Source organism: Nannospalax galili, unplaced genomic scaffold (assembly GCF_000622305.1).
Source record: "Nannospalax galili isolate Female #2095 unplaced genomic scaffold, S.galili_v1.0 scaffold106, whole genome shotgun sequence".
NCBI classification, from domain to species: domain Eukaryota; kingdom Metazoa; phylum Chordata; class Mammalia; order Rodentia; family Spalacidae; genus Nannospalax; species Nannospalax galili.
In genome coordinates, this window is record NW_008354872.1 from 153818 (window position 1) to 172530 (window position 18713).

Genomic DNA, 18713 nt, shown 5'->3' on the forward strand with positions numbered 1-18713 from the left:
TGTTATGAGTGAGTGAATGCACTGAGTCCCATTCACAAAAGCCCTGTGCATCCTGTTGGGCTACTTCTTCAGGATCAGGGAAAGCCAGGCTCCCAGAACAGATCAAAGGTGTAAGCAGGCCAAGGCCAAGTTCTCTGAGGTGTTTCCAATGAAGGTATTTGATTTGAGACATCATCAGAAATGGGCTGACAGGCAGTGGCAATGAGTACTCCAACACTGCGGAAATTTGGTGACATGCTGTCAACCCTGTTCACAATAGGGTCATCTACATTTTACTCGCCTGAAGGAGACTGTGGACACATGGAACATGGCTATATGGAACATGGCTGTGCCTTCTGAAGCCAGTCCCAAGCCAAAATTAACAGGATGGCCAGGACCCTTGGCAGGGAAGAAGAAGCCAAGAGCAATCCCAAGAGGCCAGGGGGCACTTCCCCCTTGGAAGAAGGACAAACTCTAAAAACAGGTAAAGAGGGCTGGGGTAGAGCCAAGTGGTAGAGAAGATACCTACCATGTGGGAGGGCCTAGGTTCAATCCTCAGCAAAGAAAGAAGGGGAGAGAAGGAGGGAGGCAGAGAAGGATTTTCCCTGTGTTTTAAATATTTTATTATTTTTATTTTATTTTGTGTGCATGAGTGTTTTGTCTGCATGTATGTAAGTGCACTTGTGCATGCAATGCCCACAGGGGCCAGAAGAGGGCGTGGGATCCCCTGGAACTGGAGTTAGGAACAGTTGTTAGCTGCCATATGGGCGCTGGGAACTGAACCTAGGTCCTCTGCGAGAGCAGCCAGTGATCTTAACTGCTGAACCATCTCTCCAGCTACTTTCCTCTTACTTAAGAATTGTGCTTTAACTAAACACACCATGAGAGCAATTAATTAATTACAACTAATAAAAAAAAGGAAGCTCAGAATTAGACAGAGGAAACAATAGCACTGGACAAGGACACTAAGACTGCTAAAATCATTAGGCAAAAAGCTGGCATGACAATGGATGAACCAGACTGAGAACACCCAGCCCATTGATCACTATCTTAGTAAGACAGGGTGAGTGTGGGCCCGACAGCTATTGCTTCCTGATGCAGGACAACAGCACACCACACCAGAGCTTCCTCACCCTCAAGTTCAGTGCTCTGGAATCATACCACACTTCAGGGAGTCACTACCAGGGACCAGAGGAGAATGATAAACTCATCTCCTCAGAGGATCTGACCAATAAAAGCCAGAACAAGAACAGCTCCCCAAGACAACCAAGTCTCTTCAAAAAATAAATGTTTCAAAATCAGGGAAAGAAAGCTGGGCTTGGTGTTGCTGTAATCCCAACACTCAAGGGGTTGAGGCAGGAGGATTACCAGTTTGAGGCTAGTCTGGGCTATATAATGAAACTCTGTCCCCCCCCGAAAAAAGTAGCAGGTGGGGAGATGGTTCATCAGGTAAGAGATATGCATTATATTTGAATAATGACTAGATATTTGGTGATATTAAGAACTTATTTTCAGGGGCTGGAGAGATGGTTCAGTGGTTAAGACCACTGGCTGCTCTTCCAGAGGACCTGGGTTCATCCCAGCACCCACATGGCAGCTAACAACTGTTCATACTCCAGTTCCAGGAATTCAACCTCTCTTCTGGCCTTTATGGGCATTTCAAGACATGGGTGCATTTATATACATGCAGCAAAAAAACACTCATACACATAAAAATAAATAAATAAATAAATAAATAAATTTTAAAAAGAAATTATTTTGGGGGCTGGAGAGATGGCTCAGTGGTTAAGGACACTGGCTGCTCTTGCAGAGGACCTGAATTCAGTTCCCAGCATGGTGGATAACAACCATTCATAACTCCAGTTCCAGGGGATTTGATGCCTTCCTCTGGCCTCCAATGGTACTGCACACACGTGGTGCACTTACATACATGCAGGCAAAACACTCATACAGATAAAATTTAAAAATACATCCAAAAAAATTTTTTAAGATATTTTCAATATACTATGGAATATTTTTATTTTTTGAGAATTTCATATATATAGTACTCTCTCCCCGCCCAAACTCCATGTCCCCTCTTTTTTGTTTTTAAGCCACTGAGTCCAATTAATGCTACCTGTATGTTCCCGGATGTGTGGTCACACACTGCAGCATGGACAATGTACCTGTGTCCACACTCACAAAGAAAAATGACTCTCCCTCCCCAAGCAGCCATTAACTGTCAGTAACTCCTCAGCTAGGAGTGGGGCCTCATAAGCCTCCCCAATATTCAGAAATTACTTTAGATCTATACACATGTAGGGTATTACGGGCATTTTTTAAATAAAAGATTTCTTTGGAAATATGATATGTATATTCCAGATACATAAAACAGTCCGATGGTAATGGTACTCCATGGTGTAAACAGGATATAATAAAACAAGGCTGTTGCAAGATGTAGTGGTGCATTCCTTTAATCCCAGCAATCGAGAGCCAGAAGTAGGTCAATCTTTGTGAATCAGAGGCCAGCCTGGTCTACATAGTGAGTTATAAGCTAGCCAGGGTATCATGAGATCCTATCTCAAAAACAACAACAACAAAAGACTGACTATACACTGATTTTGTTGAAGTAGAGTAATGAGGACTTTTAATATATTACTATCTCTTCTTTTATATAATTTAAATTTTAATTTAAAAGCATTATCAAGGGCTGAGGAGATGGCTCAGTAAAAGCACTGGCTGCTCAAGCACAAGGACCTAAATTCAAATCCCTAGCATCTGCATGAAAAGCTGGGTGTGATAGCACTAACTTGCCTATAACCCCATTGCTGGGGGACAGAGACAAGAGGATCTCTGGAGCTTGCTGGCTGCCAGCCTAGCTCCAGGTCCAGTGAGAGACCACGTCTCAAGAGTATAAGACAGAGAGCAATGGGGTAGGACACACCAGGACATCTTCCCCTGGCCTCCACATGCACACCCAGGAGTAGACACACAGACACAGACACAGACACAGACACAGACACACACACACACACACACACACACACACACGCACACACACAAAGCATAAACACCAATAGCTCTGACAAAAAAAATAAATAAATAAATAAAGGAGTTCCAGATGGGGTGGGCTGTTTTCAGTGGAGCACCCACTTGTGATTTGAGGAAGACAGGTTTTCCCTCTCCCCCCTCACCAAATCCCCCTGCACTTATGGGACTGGAAACCTAAAGAGGCATCTGAAATCACAAGGTGCCTAATGGAAGGGAGTTAGGAGAGTGAACAAAATTATTAGAGAGGATTACACTGTCACCACCTGACACAATGGAGATTGCAGCCTCACTGCCCTAAACTAGTCCGGCTTCATACCAGAGCTGCGACTCAAGCAGGCGTCGCCATGGGAAGTGAATCCTGCCCAGGAGATGAAATCTTTCTTCCTGGCTAGGTCTTTGAGAGGTTCCTTTCCTGTACACAAGAGAATCCGTGTGGCTCTTAGGGAACACTTGAAATTTTTTCAATGTCTTTGTGGCCTGCTGTCTTGAAACACCCAGGAATGAAGGCACTTCAAGATACAGTCAGACAACCTTGTCTCTCAGGGTCTGGGGTCCCACACAAGATAGTGCCTTCCTGTGGATCTGCTTCCTCCAGATGTGATGAGAAGCAAGAGAGCACAGGGCTAGGCAGCGGGCTCTGAACACAGATGGTTCTGCACCTTGCCAGCTGTGCAAATTTGGTCAAGTTCTCTAGTGTCCGTGTGTCCTCCCTATTTGTAAAGTAAGAATAACTTTCACTTTACATTGTTGTGGAAAGATATAGGTAGATGGTGACTGTAAAGTGCTCAGTGTGGTATCTAGCATAGCGTCATCTCTCGAGAGTTTATTTTTCCATGAAATGTACATTGGAACTAATGATCCTTAAAAGTCCGTCTAATTATACTGGAAATCATCAACTTATACCACAAACTGTTTATCAGGCATGCCTAATGTTTGAGTTAGGGGCTAAAGTCAGCATATTGGGCAAAAACTCATCACACCAAAATCCCTCCTCCATCAGCTGATTCTCCCATTCATTAGTTCTCCCATTCTTTAGTTCTCCCATTCAGGGGTGATACTGTGGTTGAGGAACAGGTGAGGAGCAATGGAGACCAAAGGATCTTTCAGGGTATGGCATCTAGCCTCCTCAGGACCTAGAACATTAGTCTGTAAACTCTTCTCCCTTGAGAGCAAAGTTGAGGTCTCTTTGTTGCCTCTGAATCCTCAGTCCCAGCTCTGGGTAGGAAAACAAAGAGCAGTTTCTCTTCAAGTTCAGGGTTGCTTTGAGATGGTCATCACCCAGTGGCAGAGGAATGTGCTGATTCAGTAGGCTAGCCATACCCTCATAGCACTCAACATAGTAGCTATACAAACATACTAAACATCTGCCAAGAACAAAGGGCTGGGGATTTGGTAGCGCATGTGCTTAGCATGTGTGAGGCCTTGGGTTCCATCCCAGTACCACAATCAATCAATCAACAAACTAAGGTGTCACGCTGAGCACTGGCAGGAGTGGAGTAAGTCAGAGGTGCCTTTCTCTTAGGGCTGTGCAGATGTGGACCGAAACAACGGTGAAGTATGGCTGACAGTAAAGTATGGACCTCAGAAAAGGCAGAGATGGGTTATGGAGACTTGAGGACAGGAGTGCCCCACTTCCTGGGAGATGACATTGGACCTCGCCCTTGAAAGACAGGAAAGAGCTGAGCATCAAGACTTGTGGGGAGAAGCCCAGGAGGAGGAGAAAGCACTGGGTAGAGTGGGGATCCATAGGTAGGTCATCTGCTTAGCTGAAGGGGCGGGGTGGGGGGCAGGAGCGATCAGCAAGGCAGGTAGTGAAAGGCCACAAACAGGCCAAGGAACGTGGACACGACTCCTTGGGCAGCAGAGAGCAGAAGGTCAACCGCTGGGCTTGCAAAGGGCCCTGTGTGGGAGTGGTGCTCTTCGGGCCTACCCCATCCCTTTTTGGGGAATGCTGCCAAGTGCCCTCCTACACTAGAAAGCCCCAACTGGAAATCTCTCAGTCCCCCATCAGCTCTTCCTACAGCAGCTTCAGCAGCAACTCTGGGGTCAAGAGAGGCCACCGTTTGAGTTTCTCTGCACATTTGCTGTTCACCTCTGGAGAAGCCACTCTGAGATGGAGTGGGAGGAGAGGAGATGAAGGCTGAGCATGAAGGGAAAGTTAACTACTGGAAGGAGGCAAGCTAACCAGAGAATTCCCTGCTACATTTACCCATAAACGCTGGACACAGTGTTTTAAAAAATTGTGTGTGAGTGTGTGTGTGTGTGTGTGTGTGTGTGTGTGTGTGTATGCACATGCCTATGTGTGTACATACATGTGGTGGACAGAGGTCCATATCATACCTTCTTCAATAGCTTTCAAACTTTAAATTCTTTTTATTACATTTATGTATGGGGGGCACTGTGGAGGTCAGAGGACAGTTTTCCTTCCAGCATGTGGGGCCCAGGGATTGAACCTGGCTCTCTCTCTGACTCCCTGCATTACTTCTTTCCTCTGTAGGGCTCCATTTTGTCATTGTTTAAGTGGAAATTATGTCACCACAACTGATCTCACACGGTCACTGGGAGGATCCATCCATTCCTTCAGTAAATACATAATGGAGCTGGGAGTGACAAGTGCTGGGATGTGCAGCAGGACAGGAGGAAATCCCTGCCTGCCAGGAGCATATGATGCAGCGAGGAGACATGATCAAGCAATGGAAATGGAGTGCAGAGGGTCAGAAGGTGGGTAAGACGTCCCAGGAATGAGCAATAGCTGGAACCATGCACGTGTCAGGAACTGCAAATGGCACAGAGCTATTGGGTAATAGAAGCCAGACAGTGTGGGTGATAGAAAAGCGACAATGGGGACGCAGCTAAGATGAAGATGAATGGAAGATGAGGCCTGTTAGGGTTTGAGTACAAACCATCTCCTACAGACTCATTTGTTGGACACTTGCCCCCCAGTTAGTGAGTTATTTTGGGGGTGCCATGGAACTTTTAGGAGGTAGAGGCTAGCTGGCAGTAGTCACTGGAGGTGAGCCTTCGATGGCTACAGCAGGCCCAGGTTCCATCGCACTCTGCTTTCCACCTCTCACTTCTGCCACCATCAACTCCACCATGATAGACTGAAAACCTCTGAAACCATGAGTCAGAATAAGTCTTTCTTTCCTTAAGTGGTCAGTGTCAGGTAATTTGATCACAGCAACACAAAAATAGCTAATACAAGGCCTTGGAAAACCTTATGTGAATGGCCCAGCTACCTCACTTCTGGGCTCCAGGTCAACACATCACAGAGATACTTGCACATCAGTGTTTACTGCAGCACTATTCACAGTAGCTAAGTTATAGAACCAACCTAGGTGCCCATCAACAGCAGAATGGGCAAGGGAAAATGCTGTGTTTTATTCATCCGTAAAGAAGAAGAAACTCATTTGGTTTGTGGGAAAATGGACACAACTGAAACAACCAAATTAAGTGACTTAAGCCAGTCTTAGAAAGACAAATAACCGGTTCAAGAGATGGCTCAGTGGTTAAGAGTGCTGGCTGCTCTTACAGAGGACCCAGGTTCTATTCCCAGCACCCACATGGTGGCTAAAACTGCCCATAACTACAGTTCCAGGGCATCCGACGCCCTCTTCTGACCTCTGCAGACATTGCATGACATGAGTACGCTTACCTACAGGCAATACACTCATACACATAAAGTAAAAATAATAAATAAAATATTAAGAGAAGAAAGAAAAATAACATATTTTTTCTGATTTGTGGTTCCTAAATTTTATATAGACACATAAAATTATGTATGTATAGATTCAGTGGAAGTAGACATGAGATAGTCTAGGGGAAGAAAGGGGATTAATGGGAAGGAGAGAGGTGTGGGGGGCGGGGAATAGGGGTCAACAGGCCAGGGGAAAATATGCCCAACGTACAACATGAACTCATAAGAAAATTAAATACACACACACACACACACATACACATACACACACACTAAAGAAATAGGCAAATTATCCCTCCATGTTGGATGTAGAACATGAACTTCCACACTGCTTTATCATTTGTCACTTTTCATTAACTGTTGCATCACAGTGCTCATTTTTAAGTTACGTTCTACCATCAAGTAGTTACATCACTTCCTGTATAATGTAGAAACTTCATAGTGATAGAGTTGCATTATATCTTTTTAAAAAATACATGAGGGGCTGAAGAGATGGCTCAGTGGTTAAGAGCACTGGCTGCTCTTGCAAAGGACCTAAATTTGGTTCCCAGCACCCACATGGCAGCTAACAACTGTCAGTAACTCCAGTTCCAGGGAATCCAACACCCTCTTCTGACCTCCTCAGGCACTGTATAACATGGGTGCAGGCAATACACTCATACACATAAAATGAAAATAAATAAGATACACACACGCATGAATTTCTGAGAAACTTCCATGTTCTCCAATAATTCATAAGCCTCTTCCCACCACCATGAGACCCAGGGGCATCATAAGAGCAAGACCTAGGGTACTGTTTGATGCTACCTGAGTTCCTCCTGGAAGCAGAGCCTGAGGTACAGGGCTTGCTGGCTGCTGTTTTACTAGGAGCAGCAGTGAAAGGCAAGAAAGAGTGAAGCAGAAAAGTGCAAGGGCCAAAAAAAGGACATTCCAGACATGGTTGCTGCCGAGTGCTCCTCATGGAGCAGTCTCATGGAAATGTCCCCAACAGCTGTGTGATCTGCATCAGGTAGGGTGACCAACAGTCCTGGTTTTCCCACAATGGAAGAATTCTCCAGGAGGGGCTCTTGCAGAGGACCTGGGTTGGATTCCCAGCACCTCATGGTGGCTAACAACTGCCCTAACTCCAGTTCCAGGGTATCTGACACCCTCTTCTGACCTCCTTGGGCATTGTACGCATGGGTGCACTGACACACATGCAGGCAATACACTCATACACTTAAAATAAAAATAAATAAAAAATTTTAAAAAGAATCCTCCAGACCATGGTACTTGCAATGTCAGATTTAGGAAAGTTCAGGGCAAACCAGAGTGAACTGGTCCCCTAGTCTCAGAATTATTGAGTCTGAGGAACTTCATATTTAATGATCTCAACTACTTTGTGAATAAGAGGCACAGAAAGGGGTGTGTAAAATCCCAACTACACCATGCACACCATAATCAAATAGCTCAAGACAAATAACATCTAAAAAAGCAGTCAGAGAACAAGACATACGTGGTAGGAAAACAAGAAAGCAGCAGATTCATGGTAAGAGTTTCTGGAGATGTTGAAGGAGTAAGAATGCTAAAAAGTGATATTAGGAGCCTAGCTGAGGCTGGAAACTTAAACGTTGCTGTGTGGTATTGATTTCTTCCCTCATGGACAGATGGCTCAGTGGTTAAGAGCACTGACTGCTCTTACTGAGGACCTGAGTTCTGTTCCCAGCACCGACATGGTGGCTAACAACCATGTGTAACTCCAGTTCCAGGGGATCCAATGCCCTCTTCTGGCCTGAGTGTTTGCTTGCATGTATGTATGTGCACCATGTTTGTGTAGTGCCCAAGGTAGCCAGAAGAGGGCATCAGATCCCCTGGAACTGGAGTTACAGATAGTTGTCAGCTGCCATGTGGGCACTAGGAACCAAACTTCGGTCCTCTGCAAAAACATTAAGTGCTATTTACTGCTGAGTCACCTCTTCAGCACCTATTATTCTTATTATAGTTTGAGAAATACCCATAAGGATGTAGCAATTCAAATTGGCCCTTTTTAGAGTTTTGGGTTTTAGGGTTTTTTCTTGTTTTGGAGCATTTTATTTGCAGAATTTATTGAAGTTGGTATTATTAGAAGGGCTTTTAAATAACAAATGGAGGCAGCATATACTTTGTGCTGCATCAGATCTGAGAAGCACGTCTCATAGCCCCTCACAGGCCTACTCCAAGCAAGGTGGCAGATAACAGATTCTGAGCAGCCCAACAGAGAAAGATACTAAGCACTGTTTCACACTGTGTCTCCCAATATAAATGAACAGAAAATACTTCTATTGAACCAACATTCAACATCTTAATGAATCATAGTGTAAGGATGTCTATCCAATATTTTGTGCCAGAGACCCCTCCAGATGTCTACGGACATCTTCTTTAAATGTTTTCTTTGTTAAGACTTATTTCATCTTTAATTATGCGTACATGTGTGTGCTCTGCGGAGGTATGTGCACAAAAGTGCAGTGTCCGTGGAGGTCAGAAGAGGACATCGGATCCCCTGGAACTGGAGTTACAGCAATTGTAAGCTGCCCAACATGGGTGCTGGGAATAGAACTCTGATCCTATACAAGAACAAGTACTCTTGGTCACTGAACCATCTCTCCAGCCCCCTAAAATGATGTTTTTAAATGCATAGAATATAACGTAAAGAATGCAAAGAAGCCAGATGTGGTGGCGCACACCTTTAATCCCAGCACTTTGGAGGCAGAGGCAGGTGGATCTCTGTGAGTTCGAGGCCAGCCTGTTCTACATAGTGAGTTCCAGGCCAGCTGGGGCTATAGGGAAACCCTGTCTCAAAAAGACCAATATAGTTTCCAGAATTATTTTAAAGTAAATGTGAGTGCCTTGAGAGAGAAGAAGAAGGAAGAAGGAAGAAGGAAGAAGAAGGAAGAAGAAAGAGAGAGAGAGAGAGAGAGAGAGAGAGAGAGAGAGAGAGAGAATGAAAGAAATAATAACCAGAGGCTGGGGAGATGGCTCAGCAATTAAGAGCACTGACTGCTCTTGCAGAGGACCCAGGTTCGATTCCCAGCACCCGCGTGGTGGCTGACAACCATCTGTAACTCCATTTCCAGGGGATCCGATGCCCTCCTCTGACCTCCACAAGCATTGTACTTACATACATGCAGGCAATACACTCATACACATAAAATAAAAATAATAAAATAAAATAAAATAATAACCAATGACCACATATTGCATGATTCCTTTATTTGACATATCTACAACCGGGAAATATATAAAGTAAACCAGAGGTTTCCTAGGGGGTCGGAGAGGATGGAAGTAGTTGGTTAGTAGTGGGTCAGGGCTCAGGGAACATTAAAGAAAAAGAGGCAAAACCAATGTAAGAGCTGGAGGATGGAGCCTGTGAGATGCTGTCTTTGGGGCATGACAAGGCTGGTGTACTCATGAACTCATAGCCATTGTGATTGCCTGCAAAGACCAAGCCAGTCAACATTCTTCATAGATCAGGAGGTACTCCCCAGACCCCACCATTTACCAAGGAACTATTGGTAGTTAATAGATGCTGAGGGAGATCACTGAGTGGTTTTTGTTGTTGTTGTTGTTGTTGTTGTTGTTGTTGTTGTTGTTTTGGTATTTTTGAGACAGGGTCTCCCTGTAGCCACATCTGGCCTGTAACTAGCTATGTAGACCAGGCTAGGTTCAACTCACAGTTTGCCTACCTCTACCTCCAGAGTGCTGGGATTAAAGGTGAGCACCACCACGCCCAGCCTAGGATCACTGTTTTTGAGGGTGTGACCACTGGTAGGTTTCCCATGCTCCAATGGATGGCCCCACACTCATGCCCATATGGGAAACATTAACTGAACTTAGTGAGTTATAACGGAAGAGGAGGAGGAAGAGGAGAAGGAGGAGGAAGAGGCATGAAGTTGGAAAGGGAACATGTTGTGGGGGCTATGGGGTGAGTTGGAAGAGGGAAAAGGGGGTAGATTTGATCATATTGCATTGTATACATATATGAAATTCTCACAAATAAAGATAACAAAAATAAAATAGAACACAATGAGTTACATCATACCTATTAAGGTGGGTGCTATCCAAAAAGCAGAAAATAGTAAGTGTTAGCAAAGATATGGAGGAACCGGAACCCTTGGGCCCTTACTTCTGGGAATGTTTGATGGCTCTTCAAAATATTAATCACAAAACACCAAAATCCCATTCCTGGAAACACACTCAACTGAAAACAGAGCTCAAGCAAAAGCTGTATCCAATTCCTCAGCACAGCACTCTTCACAGCAGCCAAAAGGTAGAAATAACCCAAATGTTCATCAGTTGGTGAACAGATGAGCAAAATGTGGTGGTACTTACCACAGAACACTATTCAGACACAGAGAGAGTTGGAGAACTGGTGCCACAGCACAGAGGAAATAGTGTGCTGAGAGAAGAAGCCAGTCTGTTCACTGTGCCATCCAGAGTCCATGTTCCATTGTGAATAACCAGATCAGCAAGCGACAGAACACACAGAACAATGGATGCCAGAAGCAGGCTGAGAAGGAAACAGAGGGAGACATCTTACAGGGTTTCCTAATGAAGTGGTAAGAATATTCTGGAATTGTAGCAGTGATGGCTGCACAATATTGTGAATGCACTCGACACTGCTGAATCACATACTTTAAAATGGATAAAATGGTAAATTTTGTGCTTTGTGTGTTTCATCACAATTTTCAAAACCAGACTGAGAAACACCTCATTGAAATGGTTAAATAGTTGGGTGTGGTTGTGCATGTCTACAATCCAAGCACTGGAGAGGCTCAGGCAGGGGGACTGCAAGTTTGAAGCAAGCTTGGACTACATAGTGAGAACTTGTCTTTTTTAAAAAAGAAAAAAAAATGGAGGGGCAGGTGTGGCACACACCTTTAATCCCAGCACTCGGGAGGCAGAGGCAGGTGAATCTCTGTGAGTTCAAGGCCAATCTGATCTACATATTGAGTTCCAGTCCAGATGGGGCTATAGGGAGACCCTGTCTCAAAAAGATTTAAAAAAAATTGTTTAAGGGAAAGAAAGAGCTGGAGAGATGGCTCAGTGGTTAAGAGCACTGGCTGCTCTTGCAGAGGACCTGAATTCGGTTCCCAGCATCCACATGGTGGCTAACAACAGTCTATAACTCCAGTTCCAAGGGATCTGACATCCTCTTCTGGCCTCTACAGGCATTTCATGACATGGATACACTTACATACATGCAGGCAATATACTCACACATATATAAAATAAAAATAATATTTTTAAGAATAGAATAAGAAATTGACATGTCCAATAATCTGAATGGCTCTGAATTTGACTGAACAAGAAGCCAGACAAAACTGTGTTAAATGTTGCCAGATTCCATTTGTTGGAAAGACAAACTAAGCTATGGTGACAAAAGCAGTGGTTGCTTGGTGACCACATGGGGGGGCAGAGATCAGGAAGAGAAGGACTTCAAGGGGAACCAGGAGCCAGAGGTGGCAGTGCATACTTGGAATCCCAGCACTCAAAATTCTGAGGCAGGAGGATTACTACAAGTTTGAAGCCATCCTGGACTACATAGCAAGGACAAATCTGAAAAAAACTTGAGGAAACAGGAAACTTTTGTGAATAACGGATTCACTATTATTATGACAATGGTTTCCTATATGCCAAATTTTAAATTTTTTCTTTATTCTTAAGAATTTCATACATGTATACAAATATGATCATGTCTATCCCCCATTTCCTCATCCAACTGCCCTATATCCCCCCCAACATAAGCACCTCCCAACTTCATGTCTTTTTTCTTTTGATAACTTATTAAGTCAAATTAGTGCTGCCCACATGTGGGGCAATTCAGTGGAGCATGGGAAACCACATCTTCATATGAGCATGACCACATCTTCAACAAAGAATGATTCTCCCTCTCCCAACAGCTACCAACAGCCAATAGTTCCTCAGTAAAGGGTGGAGCTGGAGAGCATCTCCCCCATCTCTGTGGGATGTTGAGACTGGCTTGATCTTGTACAGGTCTTGTGCAGTGAGCTGCTGTGAGTTCATGAGGGCGATAATCATGTCCTGTCCTAAAGGCAGCGTTTCACAGCACTCCTCCCCATCCTCCAGCTCTTACATTCTTCCTGCCTCCTCTTCTGTGATGCTCCCTGAACCTTGCTGTTAGTAAAGGAGGAAGGGTTGATAAAGATGCCCCACTTAGAGCTGAGCACTCAATCTCTTCTCCTCAACACTATGACCAGTTGTGTATTCTGTGTTGACTGCTGCCCACTGCATACATATGCCAAATTTTTATCTTGGTGGAGCTCTTAAAACCCCTTTTTTTTTGTTTTTTGAGGCCTGGAACTTGCTTTATAAACCAGGGTGGCCTCAGTCTCACAGAGATCCACCTGCCTCTGCCTCCCAAGTGCTGGGATTAAAGGCATGCACCACCATGCCCAGCACAAACATTTTTTAATTTATAATTTTTTGGGGGTCTTTTTGAGACAGTGTCTCCCAGTAGCCCCAGCTGGCCTGGAACTCACTATGTAGACCAGGATGGCCTTGAACTCACAGAGATCTGCCCCTGCCTCCTGAGTGCTGGGATTAAAGGCATGTGCCACCACGCCTGGCTTAATTTATAAATTTTATGTGTATAATTGTTTTGCCTGTGTATATGTGAGTACACCTATGTCATGCAATGCCCACAGAGGTCAGAAGTTGTCAGATTCCCTGGAACTGGAGTTAAAAATGGTTATTAGCCACCATATGAGTGCTGGGAACTGAACCCAGGTCCTCTGCAAGAGCAGCCAGTGCTCTTAACTGCTGAGCCATTTCTCCAGCCCCTCTTACAAACATTTTTAAAGTGTACATGATAGATGTTTATGGAAGATAATATAAATCAAACACATTTTGTGTGTGTGTGTTACATGCATGCCAGAGGTTGACATCAGGATGTCTTCCTCAATAGCATCTCCAACTTATTTTTTGAGACAGCATCTCTCACTGGGCATAGAGCTCACCATTTCAGCTAGACTGGCTGGTCAGTGAGTCCCCAAGATCTGTCTGTGTCTGCTCCCTACCCCAGTGCTGGGCTTACAGGCATGTGCCTCCATATTCATCTTTTTATGTGGGTGCTGGGGATCCAAATTCAGGTCCTCATGTTTGTATAGCAAGCACTGTACCCACCGAGCCACTTCTCCAGCCTCTCAAACATATTTTCAACTATATTGTATAATTACAAATATTTTCCTTTTAAAAAAGACTTTACAGTTTGTTCCATAAGTTCAGTTACATTTTTAAAAAATATTTTATTTATTATTTTATGTGTATGAGTGTATTGCCTACATGTATGTGAGTGCACCCATGTCGTGAAATGCCGTGGAGGTCAGAAGAGGGCTTTGGATTCCCCTAGAACTGGAGTTAAGGATGATTCATAGCCGCCATGTGGGTGCTGGGAATCAAACCTGGGTCCTCTGCAAGAGCAGTCAGTGCTCTTAACCGCTGAGCCATCTCTCCAGCCCCAGAATTATATTTTTAAAACTTACTAAGCACTCGGTGAAGTGTATTCATTACAGTCTTGATCAGAACAGAATAGATCAAACTACCCTAAGAAATAGCCCAAGCCAAGTAGCTTGATACTACCAAGATTTACTTCTGGGCCAGAAAGTGGGTAAGGGCACTTGTCACCAAGCCTGACAACCTGAGTTTGATCCTTGGAGCTCATATGGCAGAAGAAACCAGATTCCCAAAAGTTGTCCTCTGACCTCCACACCTGTACCGTGGCACATGCATGTACACACACACACACACACACACACACACACACACACACCAAATATTTAACATCTGATTCTATTTGATTTATTATTTGAATGTTCTTGGACCATGTATGATCAGACTGCTATCTAAATAAAATATGTCAAAAGAAAAGTTGGTCTCAGAGTGGTGGTGCATGTCTTTAATCCCAACAAAGGCAGGCAGATCTCTGTGAGACCAAAGCCAGTCTGGTCTACATAGTTCCAGGCCAGCTGGAGCTATAGGAAGACCCTGTCACACACACACAAAAAAAAAAAAAAAAAGGAAAGAAGGACAAGGAGAGGAAGAAGGGAAGGAAGGAAGGAACAAAGGAAGGGAGGGAGGGAAGGAAGAAAAGAGGGAAGGAAGGAGGGAAGGAAGGAACAAAGGAAGGGAGGGAGGGAAGGAAGAAAAGAGGGAAGGAAGGAGGGAAGGAAGGAACAAAGGAAGGGAGGGAGGGAAGGAAGAAAAGAGGGAAGGAAGGAGGGAAGGAAGGAGGGAGGGAGGAAGGGAGGGAGGGAGGGAGGGAGGAAAAGTTGCAGAGGCGAGGGGTGCTGGTGAGACGAATCTATACATATGTCATGACATGAGTATACACACACACACACACACACACAAAATAAGAAGAAATTAAAGTTTAAAAGACAAAAATATTTGCTTATTTTATTCACTGTGGTCTCCCTGAGCCCAGGCCAATAAAACTGGAGCATTCTGGAGTATGTGGTCTCCTCGGTTCAAGCACAGCTGAAGAGTTGAGCACCAGCAATTCAATGCTATCAATACCACTTCTAATCAAATTGATTAGAAAAGTCACATGACCACACTTTTTCAAGAGACCAGGAGAGTACAGGCTTTGGGTACCCAGAAATAAAGGAGGGTTTGGATACACACGAACATTACTAATCGACCTTAATTATCCATGATATAAAAAATGTTTTTATGGGGCTAGAGAGATGGCTCAGCAGTTTAGAGCACTGCCTCCTCTTGCAGAGAACCCAGGTTTGATTCTCAGTACCCACATGGCAGCTAACAACCATCCATAACTCCAGTTCAAGGGGATCCGACACCCTCTTCTGACCTCCTCCAGCACTATTCGACATGGGTGCATTTACATGCATGCGGGCATACATTCATACACATAAAAAATAATTTTAAAAAATTAAAAATAAAGTTTTCACACCAACATATGGCAGAGACAGGAACAGAACCTACTCAAACTATGTGAACAGTTCCTGGGTCAGAATGTCTGCCCCAAGCAGGAGGGAGAGCTACAACTCCAGCTTCACTGAGAAGTCCTCTAGCTTCCCAATACATTCCCTGTATGGAGAGCCAAAACCCCAGATAGCTAGAGATATCTGGGTGGCAACACTGTTTTATTAAAAAGCCTTTTTGTTGCCTGGATACCAGCTTTTTACTTGTTATGTGTACCATCAAATGCCTCTCCGCTTATTCTTCGCCATTCACTTTTTCACCATCCTTTGCTCAAACCCGCCAAGCAGGGTCTACCTTCAAGGGGGTCTGCACAGGGGCTACTGGAGCAGAACAGGGAGGGATGACTTCTTAAAAACATTTTAAGCTTGCATCTGGTCGCTTTTCTCTCTGCCTCGGTGATACTAATCTGGGTTTCCACCTTACCAACTCTGAAGCTTAGCAGCTTTGTGGCCATAGGCAAATCCTGCCACGTCTCTGAGGCTCAGCTTACCTGTAAAATGGGAACAAGAAGCCCTACTACCTCCCAGGATGGTTGTGAGAACAAGAATGAGCTCATGTCTCTGGGAATGCTTGGTACACTGCAAGGTTCTCTATAGGGCCATGTTATCATCACCATCAGTACTGTCTTGCAGGGGAGCCCCAGGCTTGGGGAAGGCCCAGAGAAGAGAGGGTCTCCCAACCCGACCCTCTGACTCTACTGGAATTAGGTCCTCTCTAATTAACTCCTGCTGGCAGGAGTTTCTTGCAGGGCACGTCTGTCTACCAGGAAAAGCCAGGTGAGGCTTCCAGGGGCCGCCCATTGGCCCTGACACACGGGGGAGGGAAGATGATTCACAGCCCTCTAACAGCCTTGTTGACAGGCCTCTTGGCCCGGCCCACAGGGGCTGCGGAGGGCTGCCAACAGGGCAGCCGGGCCACTGGGCTGGGCTCTTTAGAAGCCAAAGAGAGATTAGAAAAAGGGAAGGAAAGAAAAGAGAGAGGAAGGAAAAGACGGGCGGGCCACTGGGCTCTTCAGAAGCCAAAGAGAGATTAGAAAAAGGGAGGGGAAGAAAAGAGAAAGGAAAAGACGGGCACCAAAGGGAAAAGGAAGAACTGAAATGCAGAAAATAGGACGGTGGTCAGCAGGGGCTGTGGGAGAGGGGAAGTGGGCAAGGGGAACGGCTTATTTTGCAAGATGAGAAAGTTCTAGAGCTCTGCTGCTCAACAGTGTGACTATATTTAGCACCCCTCTATTGTACACTTAGAACTTAGTTAAGGTGGCAAGTTCTAGAATTAAAAATGAAATTAATAATTTTTTGTAAAAGATTAGAACGAGGAAGGGAAAAAGAAAACAAGGAAAGAAGGGAGAGAGAAGAAAGGAAGGAAAAACTAAGGAAAGGAATGGAAGAAACGAAGTGGGGCAGATGAGAAGATATGCCAGACACGGAAAAGGCGAAAACAGGAGCAGCAAGAATGAAAAGGATGCAGGGAAGGGAAGGGAAGGGACGCGACTGCGCAGCCTGCGGACCACTTTCTCCCTGGGGGCGTGGCTTCTCGTGACGACACTGCGCCGCGCCGCCGCCCCCGGCCTGCTTCCCGGCCTTGCGAAATCTCTGGGCGCGCTCGTGGCCGCTGGCCCGGCCGGCCCGGCGCTCCCTGGGTGGTTGCGAGTCCTTCGACCTCTGGCCCTCGGCCCAACCAGCCCCGGCGGCGGCAGAGCGGTAATTGCCCTGAGACGCGGCGCTTTTCCGGGCGGGTTGTGCAAGGCCGCGAGAGCGGGGCCCGGGGCAGGGGCTCTCACGTCTCGCCCGCCAAGCTTGCGCGGGCCTCCCCGCCTCCGTCCTCGCCGGGACCTGCCACCAGCGGGGGTGAACAGGATCCTGAACTCTGGGTCCGCGGCCTTGGCTGTTGTGAGCATTAGAGACACCACGGAGAGCCCTAGGACGGCAGCGGAGGCCACGTTCACGTTCTGTGCGCCTGGCTGGCCGTGGTCCCCGCGCTGCCCGTCAAGACTGGAATTGGGATGGGGATGCTGAGCGAGGTGCCTGTGGTCCAGCCTGACTACCTAAATTCAGCCCCTGGAATCCTCATGGTGGAAGAGAACTGGTTCCTGCAGGAGGTCATGAGACCTATATACATGCGGGACAGCTAGACACACATACACACTCGCACACAAAACAAAATATAACCAAAAAAAGCTTTAAGAGACTGGAGTCTGACTGGGCATGTGCACTCAGAGAGCAGAGGCAGGCAGATCTCTGTGAGATGGAGGCCAACCTGTCTAGAGAGCTCCAGGACAGCTGGGACTACAGGGAGTGACTATCAAAAAAAAAAAGAGAAAAAAACCTACAAAAAGACTGGGTACAAACTGCTTCTGCCACTTGATTCTTTTTGGATGACCTTGGAGCTATGCCTCCCTTCTCTGACCTTGGCTTTTATCTCCTGTAATTGGGTGATGATGGTCCAGGCTTCATCAATCTGTTAATTTAAATGGGATGATACCTGAAAAAGTTCGAGGTATGCGGGCGTCCTGACGACCGGCGCCTTTAATACCAGTACTTGTGATTGAGGCCAGCCTGGTCTAAATATCGAGTCCCAGGCCATCTGGGGCTACAAGGAGACTGTCTCAAAAAGACGAAAAAAAAGCTGGGTGTAGTGGTGGCATGCCTTTAATTCCAGCACTCGGGAGTTCAAGGCCAGCCTGGTCTACATAACAAGTTCCAGGCAGCTGGGGCTACAAGGAGACCCTGTCTCAAAAAGACCAAAATAAATAAATTTGAAGGACAAACCTGCACTGGACTCTGGCACTGCCCTCTTTGGAATGTCACTTTCTTTGGCTTTCACGCAAATAGGTGCCCTGATTTCCTTCTTTTCTGGTGGCTTTGCACATCCTTCAAGAGTTGGTGTGACTCCTTTAATGAAGGTGACTTCATTCGTGACTGCATCCTTACCAAAGACTTTGGGTCCCAGCAGCTATGTGCAGCCCAGACCTCTCCTTTGTGGGTTCAGTACTTACTGAAACTTTTATTCAAATGGGGTCCCACAG

General features: G+C 45.6%; 1 protein-coding gene across 1 annotated transcript; it reads left to right on the forward strand.

Moving 5' to 3' along the window:
- Positions 1–266: 266 nt before the first annotated feature.
- LOC115067520 lies at positions 267–18335 on the forward strand. Its single transcript, XM_029555457.1, has 3 exons — positions 267–463; positions 5507–5730; positions 16993–18335. Exons 2-3 carry the CDS (start codon positions 5674–5676, stop codon positions 17701–17703), a joined length of 768 nt encoding a protein of 255 aa, XP_029411317.1. The 5' UTR covers positions 267–463; positions 5507–5673; the 3' UTR covers positions 17704–18335.
- The last annotated feature ends 378 nt before the right edge of the window (positions 18336–18713 follow it).